The sequence below is a fragment of the Anarhichas minor genome, unplaced genomic scaffold (genome assembly GCF_050575085.1).
Source record: "Anarhichas minor isolate MPS153535 unplaced genomic scaffold, ASM5057508v1 ptg000041l, whole genome shotgun sequence".
NCBI classification, from domain to species: Eukaryota; Metazoa; Chordata; class Actinopteri; order Perciformes; family Anarhichadidae; genus Anarhichas; species Anarhichas minor.
Window position 1 is genome coordinate 3,714,597 of NW_027466487.1, and position 23,518 is coordinate 3,738,114.

General features: G+C 43.4%; 2 protein-coding genes and 1 pseudogene across 3 annotated transcripts; 2 read left to right on the forward strand and 1 right to left on the reverse strand.

Moving 5' to 3' along the window:
- Window positions 1–3,317: 3,317 nt before the first annotated feature.
- Window positions 3,318–6,759, forward strand: sgk2b (serum/glucocorticoid regulated kinase 2b). Its single transcript, XM_076109132.1, has 12 exons — window positions 3,318–3,483; window positions 3,853–3,928; window positions 4,050–4,119; window positions 4,215–4,240; window positions 4,476–4,533; window positions 4,627–4,710; window positions 4,820–4,951; window positions 5,175–5,287; window positions 5,626–5,845; window positions 5,924–6,079; window positions 6,169–6,258; window positions 6,352–6,759. Exons 1-12 carry the CDS (start codon window positions 3,423–3,425, stop codon window positions 6,511–6,513), a joined length of 1,248 nt encoding a protein of 415 aa, XP_075965247.1. The 5' UTR covers window positions 3,318–3,422; the 3' UTR covers window positions 6,514–6,759.
- A 127-nt stretch (window positions 6,760–6,886) lies between these two features.
- LOC142969327 (putative transmembrane protein 244) lies at window positions 6,887–8,741 on the reverse strand (annotated as a pseudogene).
- Window positions 8,742–9,721: 980 nt separating this feature from the next.
- l3mbtl1b (L3MBTL histone methyl-lysine binding protein 1b) lies at window positions 9,722–20,058 on the forward strand. 2 transcript variants are annotated; one of them, XM_076109167.1, is made up of 21 exons: window positions 9,722–9,932; window positions 11,407–11,541; window positions 11,924–12,107; window positions 12,212–12,555; window positions 12,766–12,817; window positions 13,210–13,304; window positions 13,438–13,542; window positions 13,633–13,768; window positions 13,846–13,937; window positions 14,033–14,184; window positions 14,377–14,453; window positions 14,600–14,685; window positions 14,814–14,924; window positions 15,008–15,122; window positions 15,355–15,454; window positions 15,914–16,108; window positions 16,628–16,729; window positions 16,822–16,886; window positions 16,988–17,160; window positions 17,388–17,450; window positions 18,107–20,058. In XM_076109167.1, the coding sequence occupies exons 2-21, from the start codon at window positions 11,431–11,433 to the stop codon at window positions 18,233–18,235; spliced, it is 2,487 nt and encodes an 828-aa protein (XP_075965282.1). In that variant the 5' UTR covers window positions 9,722–9,932; window positions 11,407–11,430; the 3' UTR covers window positions 18,236–20,058. The 2 variants fall into 2 exon arrangements, with proteins under 2 accessions (XP_075965282.1, XP_075965281.1); XM_076109166.1 differs by having other exon boundaries at window positions 9,723–9,932; window positions 14,377–14,480.
- The last annotated feature ends 3,460 nt before the right edge of the window (window positions 20,059–23,518 follow it).

Consider the following 23,518-nt stretch of genomic DNA (forward strand, 5'->3'; position numbering starts at 1 on the left):
ATTACTAAAATGTTACTTAAATCCTCCACTTAAGTATAAAAAGTAAAAGTGTACAATGCAGAAAAAATGCCCCACGTGACTTACTACACTATTATATATAATATCATTAGATTATCATAATTTATTCATTAATGGAATCACTCAAAGAGAGATGACAACTAAAGAAAAATAACTAACTATTATTTTCATCATCAATTTCATTCATCATTTAGTCTATAAAGTGAAAAATGCCCAGCACATGTTCTCACAGACCAAGGTGATGTCTTCAAATTGCTCTACTTGTCAGTGAAACAGTGCAAATCCCAAAGATGTTCAATTTATAATGATGTTAAACTGGGATGGAAATTTTGTTTTGGTCTGTTTATATGAAGATACAAATTCCTATAGAAAAGAAAATGAAAAAGTATCCGACAAGAAATCCTCTGCTTTCCTGTCTCCATCTACAGGACAGAAGAAGTACTGCTGTCACGTGTGTTCAGCATGAAAAATGTACTGTTGATACTGAATGCTACTGTATAAAATAACTTGATGTATAAAACACACCCAATAACTCCCATAATCTGTAACACCCCCAAAAAACAAGCTGAAGGCATTTATGAACGTTATTAGTTTAATTTAATTTAATTTAAATTGTTTCCCTTATGCACACTTATGCCTAAAATAAAATTTAAAAAAAGGAAGTTGTGGATGGAGTATTCAGAACCTTTATTTCAGTTAGTGTAAAAATACTCAGACTGTCCTGGCCAATCTGAGCAGACAGTTGTCTGTCAATGGAGGGTCGTTAGCTTGATTAGACGCACCTTGGAGTTATAAATGCTGGCCCCTGTCCTCTCTCCTTCGCTACAACAGATATTCACCCTGAATCGTTGCTGTTTGGTTTTGCTGAACACTGAACACTACAGTGTTTGTTTTGTGTACTGTAGTTGAATACATTGTGCTGGTTTAAGTTTAAACTTGCATGGACTGCCTCCTTGTCACTGAGCCTTGTCACCTGAGTTTGTGACAAAGTACAATATTCATATTATATATTCATATTATATTATATGTTCATATTATATATAAAGTGTGCAATCAAATAATTTCCTTACCCTAGAAAATGTAAAGAAACCAGAGTCCTAATATAAATTAGTGTACTGTACGTTTTTTTGCTCCTGAACCAAGTCTGAAACAAGATGATTTGACCCAACATTTCCAATGTCAACCACAAATATGTCTGCAGCTGACATGACTCCCAGATCTCTGACTGTGTGGACATGACCATGAGTAAAAGACATGACAGAGACACCACTTATATAAAAGTCAATGACGTTAAAAGGGTGCGAATAAGATTGATTCTTGAATGAGATAATTAAGGCAAGAGAGGATGAAGGCGGATGATAATGGAGCTATAATAGAGACCAGAAGTTACATTCAGGTGTCATTCTGCAGATATAGTTTGAATGTGGTTTGACTTTCCCTTTCTGTTAGGCTTGAGGCTGAAGCAGCGAGCCTGTTCTTTCTGGTGGCGTTGGCTGAACTGCTGACTCTCGGGTGTGTTTCCTCTCTTGACTGTAGAGATGTATGCCCGTTGTGTTCAGTGTCACCTGTTGCATACCTGGAGCAGCAAAAAACCAGCCCCAGCTAGTTCCAAAGCCGTTGGAGTGATGTGACAAGAGGTGTCAAACTGAGACCAGCACAGACCAGTTCACTTTGGGGTGACAGGGGGAAGCTAGCACTGTAACAGAGAGGGACCTCCCCTCCTGCTGCTGTTCAAGGATCAGCTTTCCGCCACAGCAACCAAGACACCCTGTACCAACTCTGATCCCAGCAGCTCTCAATTTAGAAACACACACAGGAACACACTTGATGTCATTTCAGTATCTGCACTTCATGTTCCATTTATCTGATTCACACACTCTTATCTCATGCTATAGTCATCCATTGCTCATATTCAGTTTAATACAATACTTCTTGTTAAACATTTGCGGTCATATGGACAAAGCCCAGTTTCATCTCCTAAAAGAGTGTATTGTCTATAACTTATTTTGCTTATACAGATAGAAGAGAGGAATCTGTATTTGTGCCAGACTCAAGATAGTTCCTCTTTAATTTGCAATTTTTAAACAATCACTTGTTGATATAAATTTGTCCTGATGTTATTCCTTCAACACCAGAATTATTTAGATTTAATTGTGTCTGAATGTCTGGAGTCTATATAAACTGCTGTGATATGAAACAATCAGCCACTATGTGAGATATATCACAAGCATGAAACTGTGTCTGTGGTGGTGTGGACAGGCCCTGTCCTTTCTCAGGGTGTGTAGCATGCCACATGAGACAGGAAGACTGATACAGAGCTGTCATGTGCTGGAATGCTGTCGTGACTTTACACATGTAGTGCAGTTTCCATGATCCGTTAACTGTCCTTATAGGTTCAACAGAAAAGTGTGTGCTGCAAATCTCTGGTCAAACAAAAAATAATGTGTGTTGTTGGGTGTTGATGTTTTTCTGCATGTTGGTTATCACACTCCTCCCACTCACAGATTTTGTGGTGGCATACATTGCTTCCTCTAGTCATTTGTGACAAATAAAGAGGCCTAAAGAAAGAAAGAAAGAATGCTCAAAAGCATGAGCGCAAAGGCCCCTTAACCGACGTGGTATTATTTACAAATACAAGTACTATATTGTGCATGGTTATGAGTATATAGGCCTATTCATTTGGTGCCCCTTTAAAATAAGACACAGTTTATAAATGGTTTGTAAGCTCTAATTAATGGTTTTATTTATAGTTTATAATGCTGTATAGATCAGATACAAACCACTGATATCAGCAATTTTTTAGGTTAAAGCGTTGTGCGTTTTTCACTGTATTCTGTGCCATCAGGTCTGCAGTTATAAATGTTAGTAGGTCAAAGTCATTAATTAGGGCCAATGGCTCTAACTTCCCAAGAAACCATCATCATTTCTGTCATTTGCAATTGATAACTTATTGATAAATGATTCTAACAGCAATTCATCAAATCTGCAGTTGTAAATGTTACTAAATTGTTAAGAAATGGATGATCTGCAGCTGGTAATAAAAAGGGTAATAATGGTTCACTTTTATACCGTATTGATAGTTGTATCCATGACATTGATTCAGTCAATCAGAATTTAAAGCAACGATTTATGGCAAAGACAAACATGTTACTTTAGGTCGCTCATGTGCGCACGCGTCATGATTCTCGACATCTCCGAGGGCACTTTAACGCAGCATTGCCGGTGGTGCTCTGCGTCTCCTACGTCAACGGGCTTTAAACTGAGCAGGCACACTTTGCAAGTTTGGGACAAGCGGGGCGTCTCTGCGACTGGAAAGCTCGCCTTCACTATCAAACAAACTTTTCTCTCCTCTATTTCAGTTGTAAACAAAACAACTTCCAGTCAGTCAGTGCGTCTTCGTCCAGATGACTGTGACTCAAGACCGGCCGTTGACCAAAATGAGAGGGATTGTGTCGTTTATCTCAGGTTAGTTAAGGATATCTTGCTTACCGGCGTTCTTTACGTTAACTCTTACGTTAAGTCTTACGTTAAGACTTACGTTAAGTCTTACCACCAGCTCATGTAGCGTTAATACAGTCGAAAGTAACGGTTTAAAGCTGACAAAATGATTACTACAGGAGAAAAAATTGAATAATACATTAGAAAACAGAAATAAGAATATCAGAAGTCATATTTTAACTTTTGTTATTTGTGATAGTATTTGTGATAATGGTTTAATAACTTCTTTAAAGTAACGTTATGTGAAATTCATGGAGTAGTTAACGTTAGCTAAATAAAGTTACATCTTTTGAACTCTGATGTAAGAGACTAACTAACTCCCTGCTGGGCTTACAGCTCTGCTCAAGGCCAAGAAAGTTGGCTTCAGTGACTTCCTACATAAATGTGTTTCCAGTCAGCAATTCTGTCAAAGGTACGTACACACACACACAAAAATCATGTTTACAGCGTTTTTTAGTTTGGGTAGAATTGGATTTTCTTTTGAAACACAAATCCCCCACATGTAAATACTGTGTTTGACGTCCTGATTGAAGCCTGGACACCCAGAGAACCCTGCGGCGACAGAGCAGGACGAGAAGAGAGAAGGATGAAGGAGGCACAGTGGTGAGTAGACAGAGACTGTGCCGAGTGTTGACAGGAGCTGAAGCTAAATCTGACCTCCTCACCTTTCTCTCCCTGTGTGTCTTTTCTCTCCTCAGAGCTCAGTGAACGCAGAAACCTCACAGTAAGTCATTTTACCTCCTGATGCCAAGAAATAAGTCATGACAGATAAAAAGGGGGAGTTGACCACTTCCCTAAGTCAAGGACATTTACCAGTAACGTGGTTCCTTTACTTGTGCTCACAACCTTGCTCATTAATTAATCATGTATTAGGCACAAATTAAGTATTTACTGATAAACAGTTAAGAAGCATTCCTATGAACACATATCTCACAGTTTTCTTCGGTTTTGTTAACCAGGATGAAACCGTCAGATTTTGATTACCTCAAAGTTATCGGCAAAGGAAGCTTTGGAAAGGTAGGTTTTTCTTTTATTCTTGTACATTTTTGTAATTGTGCTTGTGATATATTTTAGTTGGGACATTAAATGACACGGCTCAAACGTGTACAGGTGCTGCTCGCTAGACATAAAAACCATGAAGGCTACTATGCTGTCAAAGTGCTGCAGAAACAGATCATTGTCAAAAGGAAAGAGGTAAACTATCCAGCCATCCATCCATCATCGATCTATCCATCCATCTATCCATCCATCCATCCATGCATCCATCCATACACTGTATCTACTGTAACTGTTGTGTTTATAGCAGCGGCATGTGATGGTTGAGAGGAGCGTGCTGCTGAAGGGACTACAACATCCATTCCTGATGGGGCTCCATTTCTCTTTCCAGACACGGAACACGCTCTACTTCGTCCTGGACTATGTTAATGGCGGGGAGGTATGTGATCAATTAAAAAAAATTACTTCTCTCTGTCAACTGTGGAATGGCAAAAAACAGGGGTGAAATGACTGACTGTCTCCCTTTGCCCACAACCATTCAAAAGTTCAAAACAATGCAATTTTGGTGTCATATATAGAGTACATTTTTTACAAATATTAAGCATAAGATCAACAGAAATAGCGACATGTTTCTGAAGCCTACACCACTCATCTCTTTTCAGCTTTTCTATCACCTTCAGAGGGAGGGGTCATTTCCTGAAACCAGGGCTGCTTTCTACACTGCAGAGATGGCCATGGCCCTGGGCTACCTCCACTCTCTGGACATTGTTTACAGGTTCATACACACACACACACACACACACACACACACACACACACACACACACACACACACACCCAAGCCATTGCAAAGTCACTCTTTCACCTTTTACTTGGCTCACTGCTCATGTTTAATTGATTCATACAGGGAACTCCCAATGAAATGTTCACTTTGACAGAGCTCTGCATAGGAAATGTTTACACAAAAGAAACACCATGTCCTCCAATACCATATTAAGAAATATACGGTAAAGAAAAGCGAGGTGAAACCAGAGGAAACTGAAACAAAAACAACAGCAATATCAGTTTCTGTAGACTAAACCATCACTTTTGTCCCATCTGTTTGTCTGCCAGAGACCTCAAACCAGAGAACATCCTGCTGGACAGTGAGGGCCACGTGATGCTGACTGACTTTGGGCTTTGTAAAGAAGGGGTTGCCATCGGTGGGATTATGCATACATTCTGTGGGACTCCTGAGTACCTCGCTCCAGAGGTGCTACAAGGCCACCCATACAATCCAGCAGTGGACTGGTGGGGCCTCGGCACTGTGCTGTTTGAGATGCTGTATGGACTGGTGAGTTGAGGATGTGAAATAATCTTTTCATCATATCGCCTTCCTCGGCATCTTCTCCTTACTCCATCTCCCTCTCAGCCTCCATTTTACAGCAGTAGCAAAGCAGAGATGTTTGAGAACATTCTTCACGCTCCTCTGAAGGTGCGTAGTGGGGGGTCTCAGGATGCCTGCTCACTCTTAGAGGGATTGCTGGAAAGAGATGTCTCCAAACGCCTAGGTGGGAGCCATGACCTTGTAAGTGCACACACAAAAAAAACAGAAACGAACAACGATGCACACACACACACATAACCACAGAGGGTCTAATTTCAATGTGTCTCTAGGTGGAGCTGCAGGAACATTCCTTCTTTGCATCCATCAACTGGGACGACCTCCTGGCCAAGAAAGTTAGACCTCCGTTCATCCCAAAAGTGGTAGGAGTGATTCAGAAATGGATGGAGAACATTATTTAAAAAAATCAATTGAGAGTGTACTCTAGTCTGTGTGTATTCTTCTCCACTCTCCAGACCGGTCCCTGTGATATCAGCTACATTGACCCAGAGTTCACGCTACTACCCGTCCCTGCCTCTGTGAATGAGCGGTGTCAGGCGGGCAGGACCAGCGAGGCCTTCCCAGGATTCTCCTTCATGAAGCCAGTGGAGCGGTTGGCAGCAGAGCCGGTCTCATAACAACACCAATTCCTCTGGGAGCATGTTAGTTCAAATATATATTTTTTTTTTATGTCATAAATTATTAAATCACATTCTATTTTTAAACACTTAAACAAAATGATTCTTACACTAACACAGCATGTCTCGTTGATGTCTCACTAAAGTACAGTATATGTAATAAGTTATTTTAAGCATCATAATGTGAAATAGGCTGGTCACTATTTCACAAGTCCTAGCTACTTTAATGTGTAAGAAAATGGAAGAATAAACACTCAATCTGAAGCAGCTTTATTTTTGAACACTGAACATTTATCTTTAAAATATACTGCAAACATCTATTGCAACGTTCCCGTTGTGCTTCACATTTGCAGCTCATAAAAGCTTCTGAAAATACTTCACAGGCTGCCTTACAATCCTGCACAGTAACAGAGGCATTGTGCATCACAAGCAATAAACAGAGAACGTCTCCTTGTGGCATTTACATAACACCAAAGGATGCCAGTGTGTTGGAAACCCTTAAACACAAATTGGACCCAGTTCTGACTTGACGTGTGATGGTGAGGGAATGTCTTTTTTTTTTTTTTTTTTGTGACGAACACAAAAAGCCCATCACTGTTTCTCCAGGATGAGAGCATCTGGTCTCATCCTTTCTACCTCACTTCACAAGACTGTTTAAGAACCGGTCCATACACAGAGCGGCTTCCTGTCTGTCAGGAGATGCTGAAGGAGGCGTAGCTCTGGTCACTCTGGCAGGTGAAGTAAGCTATCAGCTGACCGTTGCATATCATCAGAAACAAGCCGCTACCTATGGAACAACAAAGACGTAGAGCAAAAATAATTGAACTCATAGAGTTAAATGCAATAATTAACAGATAAGTTGCCAGTGATGTTTGTTTTACCTAAAGCCAGCCACCACTGCCACACCATGGGAAACTCCAACATAACTGCAACATGGAAACAAAAAACGCAATAAGCAATTTGTGTACCTGGGAAGACGTATTGTTCAATTTGCGCTCACCTAGACTGGTGATCATTACATGAAGAAGTGTGACCGTGAGGGCGTAGTCCCACACCCTCCTCCTCACCACTGCAGCAAAAAACAGGCCGCTGCAAAAGTAGGTGAGCTCCAAGGACAGGAGGTTCACTGAGGAGGACAAACGGCGGAAAAATACAGTAAGTGGAAAAAGAGTTCATGCCCATTGTTTATCATATTGGCTGCAATTTAGGGTGCTCACCCAAGTATTTGGAGTTGGATTCAGTAGGTTCGGTCTTAAAGTCGAATGGAATCAATCCATCAAAGTGATCCAACCTAAACAAGAAGATAGAACTGGATTAAATGTACAATAAACTACTGTCAGAAATTGAAAGAGAGTGTGTTAAACCACTGCAAAGTGTGTACATATTCAGCCTTATATGTTGCTCCAGATATAGGTCACATGGTGTGGATAAAGTAACTACTGTGAATCTCACCTGCTGCAAAGGTGGATCCATAAACAAATGAACCCACTATGAGGCCCTAATCAAACATAAACAGTTCGGACCCTATCGACCCCCTTCATTTCCTGCTTTCTGTGCATTGTGTGTGTATTCCACAACCCCCAAAACACAAACTGCAGACTACACGTGATATATTTCGCCTACAAAACCAGTCAAATGAATACCGCCCACGCGCATGCGTGTTACGGATTCTCACCTGAAGGCACCGAAGCACACACTCCCAATCATGTAGAAAAGAGAGTAAAATATCACCAGACACAGCAGCAGATTGGAGAGCACGGTCTGTGGGATTGAGACAGAATATATCACAATACATCTAATTTGCAGAGCAGGCAACACTAAACACTAACCTGAAGCTGTGCACTACGTGCTAACAGGCGGCAGAGGCAGACAGCGACTATATCTGCTGCTAAACCTGATTTTACAGTTAGGATTATAATCTGTACACATGTAAAACATAGACTTCAGGCGTCACATAGCTTGTCATATTCTCTTCATTATTCAATCGCAACATGATTTCCATAATCAGTCGATCCCAACAGACTGACAGTTGACGGAGACGTTACTCATGACACATTTACTGGTCCCTCACCTTCGAGTCCAGCGCTTTGCCTTTGAATGCCATCTCATGGTTCGTACTTGTTCTATTACAACATAATTGTAGGCTGCAGCACGACGCACGAACCCGTTAATCCTCCTTCGAAAACTGGACTTCTTCTGCCATCTAGCGACCGACGCAAGACACAAACACCAGCGCCGCCGCTTCTACAGCCGTTCACTGAACTCATTTCACCTCGTATCAGGGCGGCCTTTGTTGACTAAAATAAATACTTTCTCTCCATGTACCTGTTAGCTTTAGCTACTGAATGCGTAGCCGTTAATACGATGGCGATTTGTGTCAAGACTTGGGGGGATTTCATCAAAATGATGGCGAAAACGGCCAATAAAATCAGTAGCTTTATTATACCGGAGAAACCATAACCGCCCTATGTGGGAGGGATTGAGCACAGCAAGATATCTGGAGATGATGTGGTTTAACATGAGTATTTGGACTATTAGCGACTCTACAAATACTTCAAATCTATCTGAAAACACCAGGAAGGAATACGCCCCCGTAGTAACCCCACTACTAAATTAAATGGGTTAGCTGTCACATTAAAGCCATAAACCATACATCCAGTTGTGCCATTTGAGGTGACACCTTACAGTCCGATACACTGGCTGCTTGGATGGGGGATTTCTGTCAAATGTAACCCAGTAGTAGTAATTTAGCGTGTTAAACGCAGTGTTTCGTACAGGTTTGAATTGGCTAAACTCAACCATCCTGTCCGACTTTATTCAACGTTACTGGTTAAAATAGCACTCGAACAAACCCGCCGACATAAGTCTATATATGTTTAAAGAGACAAACCAGTCCAGACTATTGTGTAGCAGCGTGTTTGGGTCGTTTTTGGTTAAACAATATAATTTCGGGTGATTTTACAGGCCTGAGTATTTAATCCTACAGTTAGCACTAGCGTGTACAAACTGATAATCGCCTGTGCTCGCATTGCATCCAATGTTACACAAACTAGCTGTTTAACGAGAGCGCAGGGTTTGTTATTGGGGTGAAAAACGGCCAGTTTGACAGACCAACCGCTCGTCAACGGTCATGGAAGACACTGCGGTCCCTGCGCTCTATTGATACACAGCCGTACTTCTTCGGGGGGGGGGGGAAATACTTGTGAGCAAAGGGGGAGTGTGAGCTCCGGTCCGTCGGTGGTGTTTGGTTATATCGGCACCGAACTGAGTTTAGGGCGTGTTATAAGTGTAAACAGGCTGAGTATTGACCACCGATAGTAAACTGAACTTTTCCGAGACCCAAAGTTGTCAGGCAGCGCATCTTGCACGCATGCGCATCCTTCTATCCAGCTCTAAATAAGAGTTAAAACAGAAACGAGGTGAGTTCCACATTTTTAAACAATACGGGCGTTAATACTCATTTATTGCCGTTAACAGTGGCATAATTTGAAAAAGCGGCCTTCGTCTGGCTAATTATCGTTAGTTCACGTTATTTCCACTCTGATTTAAAAACGGCGAAAATAAATCGTTTTTTCAAGTTTATATTGAATCAATTAATCAAGCAACATTGTTGAAGCTGGTAACAGTAGCGCGGTGCGACTGTGAGTGTTGTGTGGTATTGTGCGAAATATTGGCGTTTTGTAAAATGCGTTTTCCTATTGTTATTAACCGGGAAACTTATTTATTACAGATCGTCCTTAGCTGGCTGCATCCAGTCACAATGCTACGGCTAGCCGTCTAGCAATCCTCCGTCCAGTTGAACGGAGTGGAGCTAGCTGACTGTTAGCTTCGTGTCAGCGCTAGCTAGCAACCTGGGGCTGACATTCCGTGACAAGGGGAAAGTGAAGAAAATAACTCGAGTGACGGAAAACACCAAGTCAGGAAATTACACAGCAAGCGTCTGCCTCTGTTCGACGCGTAGCGCCTTTGCATGATTTGTTTAAATGGGTAACTTGAGTAATTTACATAGTTTAAACGTGTTGGTGGCCTCTTCCTATGCTCCGCCATTTTGTATAAGACGAATGCTAATCATGGGCGCTCCTACATGCACTTTATTCAGGGCTAGAATAAAATTGAGGTATCATGTGCAAAGTCAAACTTAGTCAAGGGCCTTAAGCTCGGGCTGTTGTTTACTTTTCACATGGTTACGACCACCATGCAAACAGACAATATCGCCTTAATTCAGTGTTGAACATGCGTCAAGACTAAAACGTTATATCGTAATATTAGTCTGATTAAAACGCTTTTAAGTTTGGCCAGTCAGTGCAGGAGACAGTGTTCTCTTTAAAATGGATAATCAAATGACCGTCTCGCTTGTTCATAGCAAGGCAAACAGCCGGTTTTAAGAGATACTGTTAAAACAAGGAAAAGATGAACTTGTGTGGTTAACTTCAAGTTGAGACATCTTTCCTCGTGTTTGTCAATGATCCTGATGAAGGTTCGTCCCATTGGGACCGTTTGTGCGCGTGCAGCCCCGTTAGATGACCAGCAAAACAATATTATTATTGACTGTTTTGTCTGAAGTCGAAGTGCATGGTGTATCCTGCAAAGCCAGCACACCGTCGCCATCTAGAGGCGATGTTGAGTAATTCTGTTTACAAGTGCAGGTAGACACTGCGTTTTGTCGTTGGGAGCACCTTGTAGGTAAAACCATACAGAGGGGGGGCTGCTTCACTGTGGTAATCAAACCTAGTCAGCACAATAGACGGAGAACAATGTCATGATTTAAATCAGAGATGTGGACTGAACCTTTCTGGTCAACCCCCTGGTACATTTTGGTCCCCTGTAATGTTTTTGTGTCAGTTGTCAGGATATGACAATGTCTGTAATGGGACTGTCGTTGTGTCCATGCAGGTTGGGGATATCATAGGAGTGGGAATGACCGACACTCCACCCAGTGATGGCCCCTCCCAGGGTGCTGAGTTTGATATGATGGGTGCTCTGGACTGGAAGGACGGTATTGCCACGCTGCCAGGCAGTGACATCAAGGTACGAGAGAGATTTGTTCCCGTCCAGCATCATCTCTGATTATGGGAATGTTTGTGCACACGTCTCTGATCTTGAATCTGACACAGATTTGTAAGAGCAGGATTTCCTGATGTGTTCAAGAGCCACTTTGCCTCAAATTATAACCACCGTTGCTAACTTTCTAAACGAAAGAATACATTTTTAGTGGAGGAGAGAGAGAGAACTATTTCACACATGGTATGCCATGTATTGAATAAATGTGACGATTATATAGGCTGCCCTCTACTAACTACATTCTTTGAGAGACCAGATGAATTCGGGGTGACGCACCACTACTGCTGGTTAAGTTCCTGTGAGACACGCTGATGTGCATATCTGTCTCTACCTCACTTGTGTCTTTCAGTTTCGCATGACAGAGTTTGGGACGCTTGAGATTGTCACAGACCTAGAAGTCAAAGGGCAGAAGGCAGAGACCTTGGACCCAGCTCAGTCTCACACTCCTACCCCTCCACCAGAGGGCCAATCACAGACCGGCAAAGCCACAGCTCCGGCCAATCGCAGTCAGCCAGGCTCATCTCACGGTAAAGGTATGACTGCACATTTTTAGCCCTTAGAACATTGTTATTGTAAAGATTGGCAGTGTTTACTTTTAATGCTCCACACGTCAGTTCTTCTCTACTTTGTCCTCCAGCCCCCGGTCCTGTGCTTCTGTCTTTAGAAGAGGGTCCTAGTATGGAGGGCCCAAGTGTGGAAGTTGGTCCCAGTGTTGAGGTCGGCTCGAGCGCAGACACGGGCCAAAATGGGGAGTTGTCGAGGTGCCGGGCCTGTGGCGGCCGCGTTCCCCGAGACGCCCTCCTTCAGGGCAAATTCTGTAGCTCTATTTGTGCGCAGCCCTCCAGCGGCAGATCGTCCCCGGGGGAAGCGAGGGAGAGTCAAGCAGTTGATGGCGAGAGGCTGGGCAAACGTGTGCGCAAAAAGAGGAAGATCTATATGGATTCTGGTGATGAAGAGGAAGACAACCAAGAGGAACCAGAGGTGGGGAGCATACTCTGACATTGTTCTCCAGTGTTGATTTCAGAGCTACAGGCCACTCAAGTGTTCAGTGATGTCTTGCTGTAATAGATTTTGCAACGAAGTATCAAATACATTTTTTTTTCATCTTTAAGTTGAGAAAACACAGAGATTGGTGAGGAAAAAGTTGATAGCTCTGATTATTGACACATTCTTTCATTTCACCTTTTGTAGGAAAAGGCCAAAACTACCAAAGGAAGGAGAGGTGCCAAAATTGCCAAACTGGGTATGTTAAGACTGCTGCTACTGTAGAGGGGAGGGAGGGAGGGAGGGAGGGAGGGAGGTGTTTCCTGTCTCATGAAAATCTTCAAATGACTGACATGGTTGACTAAATTCAAGGCATCAACAGGCTCACAATATACTACACAATTTGTTTGACTAAACCTCTTGCAGATTGTCCTCTGATACATCAACTTTTATCTTAAAAAGCTAAAATATCTTTATTGTTCTAAATGATCAATATTTAAGAAAATCGTCACCTAAACTGAGCCGATCTGAATAAAATAAATCTTAAACTGTGAGGAGGTGTATCTGCATCTGTCTGTTTTTCATGAATGTGATGGTGGTCCAAACTCAGTACATAATACTTAAGTCATTTTTCCCCCCCCCAACCCTCAGTGACGGCCCCGGGCAATAAGAAACGGGCTTGGAGCTGGCCGTCTTACTTGGAAGAAGAGAGGGCCATCGCTGCTCCTGTTAAACTATTCAAAGAGGTATTTCCCCATATATATATATATATATATATACGCTGGCCAATTTTAGATGCTTTTAAAAAAAAAAAAGTATCACCAGATGGTTTTGTGTATTTGGTCTCAGACTGTGCTTTGATGTTCATTTGTCTTGCAGCACCAGTCGCTTCCTCAAAGCAGGAACAGTTTTAAAGTGGGAATGAAGCTGGAGGGGCTGGACCCGTCTCACCCGTCCCTGTTCTGTGTGCTCACTGTCGCAGAGGTACGCGTGCTAATAGTTGTTTGAGACCAGACCATATCGATCTTCATCGCTGTTTGTAAACAATAATTTGAGCGTCCCGTTGCCTCTCAGATACAAGGCTATAGGGTAAGGCTCCACTTTGACGGTTACCCAGAATGCTACGACTTCTGGGCCAACGCCGACTCGTGGGATATGAAGCCAGCCGGCTGGTGTGAGAAGAATGGGCATAAGTTATTGTTGCCTAAAGGTAGTCGCGCACACACACACTGACACATCTATCCATGCTTTTATAAACATATTTTCTAAGCTGGGTTTGTCTCGTAGGTTGTAAGGATGGAGAGTTTAATTGGAGCATGTATGTGAAGAACTGTCGGGGTCAGCTGGCCCCAAAACACCTTTTCAAGAGTCTCAACACAGTGAGTGTTAAGCACACACAACCTGTAGACTCTAAAGCCATCCACATTAAGGGTTTATATTAGCTAAATGTGTGTGTTTACTTTTTGTATTTCAGTCTGTGACTCCGTCTGGATTCAGAGCCGGGATGAAGCTGGAAGCGATTGACAGGAAGAACCCGTCTTTGATCTGTGTAGCAACCATTGCTGCTGTTGTTGACAACCGGCTGCTCATTCATTTTGACAACTGGGATGACACGTATGATTATTGGTAAGAGCCTGGTTTAAGACTGACGGTATGATAGATATCCTCCAGTCCTCTTGGGTGATTGCTACAGCTTTAAATCCAGGTGAAGTCTACGCTAGTTTAAAGTCTTTACAACATCAGCATAGTGCTTAAAATATCGAGAGTATGGAAGAGTATTTGACAGGCTGTGTTTACTAGTAGTTGTTTTGTGTCAAGGTGTGACGCTAGCAGTCCATACATCCACCCTGTGGGATACTGTGAGGAAGCTGAACTTACTCTGACCACTCCAGCTGGTAAGACACAGACCAAGACACACGTGGGTCAGTATAAACTATTTAAATTTACTCTCGGGAATGCAGAATCTAACATTGTCAGAAATAAAGGCTTATAAAAATGTAGATTGAAACTGAAACTGATGGATCTAATTCCCTCTCCTCAGAATATAAGCAGCCCAAGAGCTTCTCATGGGAGAAATACCTGGAAGAGACGGGCACACAGGCGGCTCCTGCTCGCGCCTTTAAACCGGTGCGATTCTCTCTCTCTCACACACACACACACACACACACACACACACATAGATCTACAAGTACACAACGATTTATAATATGTATGCTGGGAGTATGGATGTAGTCATGTGATTGTTGTGTTTGCAGCGACCTCCACATGGCTTCCAGATTGGGATGAAAGTGGAAGCCGTGGATAAGAGGAACCCGATGCTCATCCGTGTTACGACAATAGCGGACACAGAGGACCACCGACTGAAGGTACGTCGCGTCTCCTCGTCTGGATGAATTCGACATGTTCCGTGCTCCGTGTCGGTCAAATTTTTTTTTTAATGCTCCCCTAGATTCATTTTGATGGCTGGAGCTCAGAATATGACTACTGGGTGGAGACAGACTACCCTGATTTGCACCCTGTAGGGTGGTGTCAGAAAACGGGACACCCGCTACAATACCCAAACGGTGAGACACACTCTCTCACTCACACACTCTTCCCGGGCGTCCCGCCTGATATTAAGAGAGGTCAGTCAAGCTTTCTTAGGAGAAGGATCCAAAATCAGTCAGCACAGATTGTCTCTGCCTTCATTTCACTTCTGGAGGAATCTATAATAAATAGAAAATGGTCTTCTTGCAGTTGTTTGCATAGTTTTATGAACACTCGGTGTGTGTGTGTGTGTGTTTCTATATATTTCAGGCTCCAGTGATTTAGTGACTGCCCCAGGACAAGGTTGTCCTACCACAGGATGCAACGGGGTTGGCCACATTAGAGGACCTCGCTATGGGACCCACTACACGTTAGTTTATCATATTGTTGCTCTTTCTCTGCGTTTCCAATTGTTTTTCAATCTTAATGTCGTATGGCACATTTAGGATCATTTTCCAAATCACTTTCTTCAAAATGAAAAAACCTTTATTTGTATTTATTATTATTTCTATGTTATGCTGTATCCTATCACTGTTGCTCAAACAGCACATCGATAATTGCGTCTCATTTGAACAATATTTGGGGACTGTGTATGTAGTGGGTACAGGAGGAAGAGAAAAGGTCTCAATGTTAGATTATACTTGTGTGGGCTGCCTGCAGTGTAAATGTGTTGCTTGTGTGTGTGGGAGTTTTGAGTCTTAAAGGTGATTTCTCGCTGCTTTTTTTTTATCGATTTGTTGTAGCCTGCTAAATTGCAGAGCATCAAGTGTAGAATTGCAGCAGTTTATGTCCGGCCTGGGTAACGTCGACGTGTCTTTTGTGTGTGCAGTCAGGTGAGCTGTCCCTATTCGGAGATAAATCTGAACAAGGAGGGCTTGCTGCCAGACCGCCTAAGTGGAGAACGACCTCTCGCCCTCAGTGGACCTCATCCACGTGGGCGCCGCCCCGATCCTCAAACAAACACCACGACACAGACCTCCTCAGCGCCAGACCAGCTGGAAGGAGCTGAAGACTCCCAGAACAGGTTTGCGGCCGTCACGCCACAGAGTCTCCAAACTAATAGGGGACAGCATTTCACCTCTACTACTGGGTCCATAGAATGTAAAGTTTACGTATACGTTAGCCCCCCCGAGTTCAGACGCCACTTTGGATTTAATCCAGTAAACAAACTATCAAAAAGCACACATGGTATGGATGTATTACAGAAAAGCCCCATTGCAGCGCTGCTTCTTTGTTCTCTGGACTAAGAGCAGACCGGATGCTACAGTGACTCACCATCACCTCTTGAGGTACAAGTGGTATTACAAGACAGGCTGGGCTCATTTCAGTAGACATCTCTGCAATACAACACAGACTTCTTTGGGATAACGTTAACAAAGTAACCTCTTCATGTTCTATTTATAATGTAAGTTCAAACGTTCTGGCCAGATCTTACACACTGCACATTTTAAAGTCACTAACACTCCCGAGGGAACTCTCTCACTGTTTCTCATTCAACTCTTATTCGTTGGTTTGTATCTGAGCGGGTTGTCTGTGTTGCTAGGAAACCGCCGACAGTGGAGGCTGAGCGTTTGGGACGTACCACTCAGCCAGAGCCACCGGGGGGAGCCAGTGAGCAGAGCCACAATGGAACAAGGCCTAAACGGTACAGCCATGGAACCATCACGCCATCAAACTGTGCTGCAGAAGATGTTCTCTTGTACCAGAGAGTGACTTCTAACTTGTGTGTTTCTTCAGGACCGCTCCAGTTCCCAAATACCTGAAAATGCACTACGTGAAAGAGGAGATTGGGGATAGCAAAGGTGCGTGTGAATGTGTGTAAAAAATGAGACGCGATGAAGCATGTAAATCACCAGCTCACTCACCGATGACTGCTGCCTTGCCTCCTCTTCCCTCTCCTCAGCCTCTCCGGACGCCATCTCTCTCCAGCAGGCCCTCCACGAGTCTGTGTTCTCCCCCGGCCTCTCTGCCTCCCCCCCCCACCGGGTGGCTCTCTGCTGGGACAAACACTGCCAGCTGCTGCCCGAGGTCCTGGGGCTGACTGCCAAGAGAGTGGCCACTTGGAGCGCCGAGGAGGTCCGACATGCTCACACACTCGCACTGCAGACGTGCTTCCTCATTCACACATCCAACATGAAGGCATGGAGTTGTTCAGGGAAACTGCAACTGTGCATGAATATTCAAGGGAGAGCTTCTCTTTCAGTTCGATAAAGGCATACACGACACGTTGATTAGTAGATAGACATTTATTGATTACACATAGTGTGTTTGACAGCCTGTCTGTTGCTTCCTTTTCTCACCAGGTGGCCACTTTTGTCAAAGGACTTCCAGGATGTAAAGAACACGCTGCTACGTTTAAAACAGAGGTAAGCCCTTCATCCCTGTTTAGACCAAGACTCCAGATTTAAATAACGATTAGTTCAATGAAAGATTGATAAAGATTATTGTTTGAATGCGTGAGGAATCTTATAGTCTGAAAAATGACAAAAAAAGAGACGGATGTCTTCAAATTGCCTGTTTTGTAGGTTTGAGATGTTATCCGTCAGTCAACAAATCAATGAATTGCCACTGACTTAATAAATTCAATGTGTATGTATTACTCTGTGTATTCTGTGATACAAACAATATTAATAACCGACACAGTTAGCAACTACTCCAAATATAAAATGGCTCATAGTGGCTGGATGTCTGAATACGCAGTTAGTTAGTTTGCCAACATACTCAAATTCACAGGTGATACGTCAATGCTGTGTTGCCATGTTGTCTCAGCTGTTCAATGACGGTAAATAGAGTGGTGCAGGAATGAGTCCTAAAACCCGTAGATGAGTCAGCATTTTTACACTTCCTCTTCTCAAAGTCGATGAGTGTCTTGAATGTGTTCTTGGTTAGATGACTGAAATAAGGTCTGTGGTTAACACATGCTGAACATTTCGTCCTACACTATAAAGCACGACAGTAAATACCCCTCTTGGGTGTAAAACACAGTGATACGGAGCAAATCATCTTTACGTTGTCTTTTCAGCAAATAGATGGCGAGGCCTTCCTGCTGCTCACCCAAGCGGACATCGTCAAGATCCTGTCCATCAAGTTAGGACCGGCCCTGAAGATCTACAACTCCATCCTCATGTTGAAGAACGCAGACGAAGAGTGAGACTCTAAAGACTGACGAGGAATCCTCCCTCCTTACCGGCCCCTCGACACTCAAGCTGTGAGACGTTTGATAAAATCAGCCCGAGCAGGTTTCTAGTGTTGAGCTCCACATCACAGAGAAAATGTCCGTCTCCGTCCCCCCTCCTTTGTGGACCGTACTGATCAACCTGAGGGAGGGTGTTACAGGATTCCGTGAGGATTCCTCCACTCATATCGTGTTTGTTTACTAAATCATAAAAAAAAAAAAAAAGAACTACAGGCACCTTCAATGCTCCTTAACATTGTACAGTTTATGAATTGGATTTAGGGTCACGATTCTGTTGCAGTCCCTGTTTTTATTTGAACTGTAATGGTGCTTGAGCTCCGAGCAGATGGAACAAGCGTGTTTGTGCTTTGTTGCATTTTACTTGTCAAAACTTTTTTCTTTCTTTCTTTTTTTTTTTTTTTTTTTTTTTAAAGCTGCAAAATACAATCGTGAGGTGGCGAGAGGTTTTTAACAATGTGAAACCCAGAGGAACAGAAGCACTATGTAGTTGAGCCTTCCTCCTCTAGATGGAGGAAGTGGGCCGCTCCACAGGCCTGAAGGCAAAACAGAGTTTGATTCAATTGGACTGAAGCTTAGATAGAACGGGGGATGGTAAAGACGTTGTGTGTGTGTGTGTGTGTGTGTGTGTGTGTGTGTGTGTGTGTGAGAGAGAGAGAGAGAGAAAAACGAGGATGTTATCTCCCACCAGCTTGTGTGGTGATTTTTCTGGTCAAATGAACGAGCAGGGTTAAGGGCTAACTGTTGAATCAAGGAAACGTGCAGTCTTTTAAGGTGGAAGGAGACAACAAACTAGCTCTGTTCTTCTTTTATCTGCTTCGTTGCTTTTGGGAACGGCACATGAACATGAATGTTAAAACAAACCGCTTTTTGGTTGTTTTGTTGATATTGTTTTTGTTTGGTTCATTAACATTGTAAATAGTATACAGCTACAAAAGAACTGTCCCTGACAGAGTTTACTCCTGCTCGGTTATGCAAAGGCTTGACGTCTGTCCACGGGGAAGGACTTTGTGACGGTGAACTGAAAAATACGAGCCTCAATTCATACAAAGATTTTGAGAAAAAAAGAAACAAAACAAACATTGTCAGTGTCTTTGTAAATCAGCGCGTACTTCAGCGAGTTGGAATGTGTACATCAGCAACTGTTTATATGCAAACGGCTTTTATTTATGTATTCTAATTTAAAGGGTAACGGTACGCTGTTTCTGGCTCTGAGGTAAGCTGTGGCTGTTTGGTGGAAAGTGTGTGAACGGGTGAAAATAAATGAGATGCACACTGTCTGCTGTCCTCATTTAACCTAATCTCAAACTGTGGTCTGTAACTGTTTTTGTTTACTTCTTTACAGTCGTGGAAAACACACTCAAGTACACAATGCAATTTTTAGGTACAGTAGTTTGCCAAAACAATCACAACTCGAGGTCCAGCTACTAGCTTTTGTTCTGGAGCTTTTAACTGGATCGCGGTTCTTTACCAGCGGATGGAGTTCCCTCTGTGTACTCGAAGAGCTGTTGGCGTGCGAGTAACTCTTAAAATTTAATTGCTAGCACTTTTTGGACATCTTGTTTGTGTAAACATTAAGCATCAAAGTGAGTGGTGGAAAGTATAGAATATTTCCATTTTGTGCAACACTAAGATTCAAAGTGGAATTGCCCTTTTTACTCTCCTGAAGTTATTTGTCAGGCCTGCAAGTTATTTTTCAAATTAAGATTTTATCATGACCTTGTTTTCCCATCAACATTTTTCGGCTTGTGCCCCATGTTTCAAATAAACAGTTTCCGGTTCTCTGGTTTGAGTTGATTCTTCCTGTAAACTTCTCACGTGGTTTCATTTAAATAACAGTTTGAGGCCCCGAGAAGGAGTTAAGTGAAACCTTTCACAAAAAAAACACAAAGAATAGAGAAAAGTATTAAAAACAATTGTATGTAGCAGAACTTCTTCTGGTTTCATGGGCCAACAGATATGGCACACATAAAAATACACCACTAACCAGCATCAAGGTGAGTTTCCGCTTGTTGCTTAGAGGCCCGGTGTAGCCAAAACACAGTGTGGCCGTTTTAGGGTGAAGAGCACTATGACCCACACAGTATACTGGATTGTGGGTCATGTATGACAACTACACAACCAGCGAGTTTGAGGGCCGTGACCATATTGAAACATTTAATAAAAAATGCTCCATGCCTCTATGACGAAGTGCTTTTGATGTTGACAGCTGAGAGAACTGATGTTGCTGCCGGAAACTGAGCTGTGACGACCACAAGAGTCGTAGATACACGTGGGCCTGGACTGAGATCGATTTCACAACTACACTGAAGTAGCATTGAGCTCCTCGAGCATTGTCGGACTCACAGACAGCTTTAAGAAAAGCAGCCATGCAGCATAACCAGAGATGTTGTCTTTTTTATTCCAAACATTCTTCTTCTATGTCAGAACCTTTTGCCAACATTACCCACAATGCAACTCGACAGCTGACAGTTTGTTCGGAGATTCGGGTATTTTATGCTAGTAGCGGCTCATGTAGCTTCGAGTGGCTAGCCTCAAGCTAATTATCTTGGTCAATATGTCAGTGTTGAGATTTATTTATGTTTATTAAACATAAATACTAATTTATGTTGGAAAGTCAGCCATTTGTTTAACTTAGAAAAACTTTTAATTGTGGATTTTTATTGAACTTCAATTATAACTTTAAATGAAGGCTGTCTTTCTGTCATTTTGGCTCATGCTGATTTTAAACGTGCGACGCACCAGAGTTAGAGTGAGTTAGGTCACAGTGAGTCGTTCTAGTGACACTGACTCTAGTGACATCACTTGAGGCAATATACCAGACCTCCGCATGCAGCTACCTACGAAACCACTAAAGGTTTTATGCAACTTTTCTGCTCTGGAACTCCCCAATACTTTAATTTAACATAAACTTTTAATTAATTGGAGTTCCTCTTTAAGAAAAAAATTAAGTATCTGGCATTTGGTTTTCATACCATACAGAATGTAATGGAAACCATAATGGCTGCATGGAACGGTAGAACAATTGTAGGCCTATATCATATGTATGCATTTGTGCATATATTATATTTAGTAAACACAAATGCACAAATACTCACATATTGATTGTATATATATATATATATATATATCTTGTTCAATATGTGAGTATTTCTGTTTAGATACACAGTATTTGTGTTTATTATATTTAGATATTATTATACATTACATATATATATATATATATATATAGAGGATTTGTAAGGACCATATATAACCCTGTTCCTGCTCACACTTGATGGCTGCTGATCACTGAGAATAAGTGGGCTCACCGTGGGACTGGCCTGCACCAGCCACAGATTCCCACGACCCCTCCTCTGCTCACACGGAGACAAATCAAAACACAGGCTGCGGAGGCGCACAAGCAGCGAGGACACGGAGAGGAAGAGCGGCTTTGCACCACTTTTTTTTTTTTTTAGTAAGACTGTATTTATTATAAAAGCTCCGCAGTGCCCGCTGTTGCGCTGCACAGCGGCTCACACAGTAAAAGAAAAGAGATGAAGAACGCCTTAATGTTTGTAAGAATACGTTGAAAGTCTGGATTTAACACAACTCGGGGTTCTTTATTTTGACGATGCCGAGGAGCCAGTTTCTGCTTCGGATATACGTCCAAAACAAGGCAAGTACACAATTTGATTTGACTGCGTTAAAGTAGTGAACCGCAGAGAGTTGCTGTAGTCAGCAACAGTGTTTGCCGAGCATCATGAATTTAAATATAACATTAAAGATGCATGCGTAAAAGCACTTATAAAACAGCAATGTATCGTCTCCGTCCTGTTGAATCACGCTGTGTTCACTCGCCTCGGGGGGGGATTATATCACGAGTTCAGTGGGAGCAATTACCGTAGTGGTGTGACTCTGTTTTCATGACTGCAGTGAGAATGCTAAGTGAAATCATTCGGTTATTCCCGTGGTGGTGAATGAGTGTTTCGATAACAGTTCAGTCCAGAGAAGCTGCTGCAGGGCAGTGGAGAGAGTGGAGAGAGTGGAGAGAGTGGGGAGTCTCTGAGTGGCTCCACAGAGACACTGGGGGGGCTGCAGAGAGGTTGGCATCTCATTAACTCCGCCACATGTCTTATTAAAGCAGCTATTTCCTGTTGTGTGCCATGCAGACTAAACTATCTTCCCTCCCAACACCCCCTGTGCTCTCCCCCTATGCAACACTTTGTGACTTCATTTGTGTATTTCTGCTCTTGGTCCTCTTTTCCCGCGTCTCCTCTTCTGAGTTCAGTCTGAAGCCAGAGGATGACGGCAGCCGATCCTGTCTGCAGCCCCGTATCCTCCCTCTCTTCCCAGTCATCACCCGTTTGCCTCCCAGCATGCCGCAGACACCTGAGGAGCGGCAAGGCCCTCCAGACCAAACTGCACCTGCGCTCTGCCCCAGGTGTGTGGCTCCTGCTGGGCGCCGTGGTGGTTTTGGTGGGGATGGCTGTCGCGGTGGCGGGCTACGTGTCCGCAGCTCCGAAGCCCGTCGCGGCCGCCCGAGGCAGCACCCACGTTGAGAGGATGAAGCTGGCTGGGCCCGTGGTCATGGGAGTGGGCCTGTTCATCTTCATCTGTGCCGCCACGCTGTTGTACGAGAACCGGGACCTGGAAGTCCTCCGACGAGAGACGCCGGAGGACCTTGAGGATTTGAAGGGAGGAGACGGCTGGGAGGACTCGCAGGAGCTGCCCAGCTTCAGCTGTCAGGATGGGGAGCAGGGATCCTGGGCCGCTCCGACCCACGTACTCCCCCTCTCGGACCAGAACTGTGGTCCTCCTCTTCCTCCATCTCACAGAAACACACACAACATCAGCAGCAGGCCTTCACAGTTGCCTCCTTCGGATGCAGGAGGTAGAGATAGAGAGGAGGAGGAGGAGGTGGAGGAGGAGGAGAAGGAAGGAAGGGCAACTCTACTGGCCCAAGTTCTGCACCACCAGGAGCCAACCCCTCCCCCTCCATCCCCCTGCCCGTCCGTCTCCCACTCCTCCGTCTGCTCAGACTCTTGCAACTCCAGTGAAATAGACTTCAACATACGGACAGGCTTTCCTCAACACTGAACCTCCCGCCGGTTCAACTTCTACCGTCTCATAAAATATGCATGATGAGATTCATTTGGAAGTTTCACGTGCAGACACACACTTAAGACGAGACTATACATTCCTCAATAAACAGATGACATGTTTCTCGGTATGTTTTAGTGGCTCTGAGTCACTGTCTGT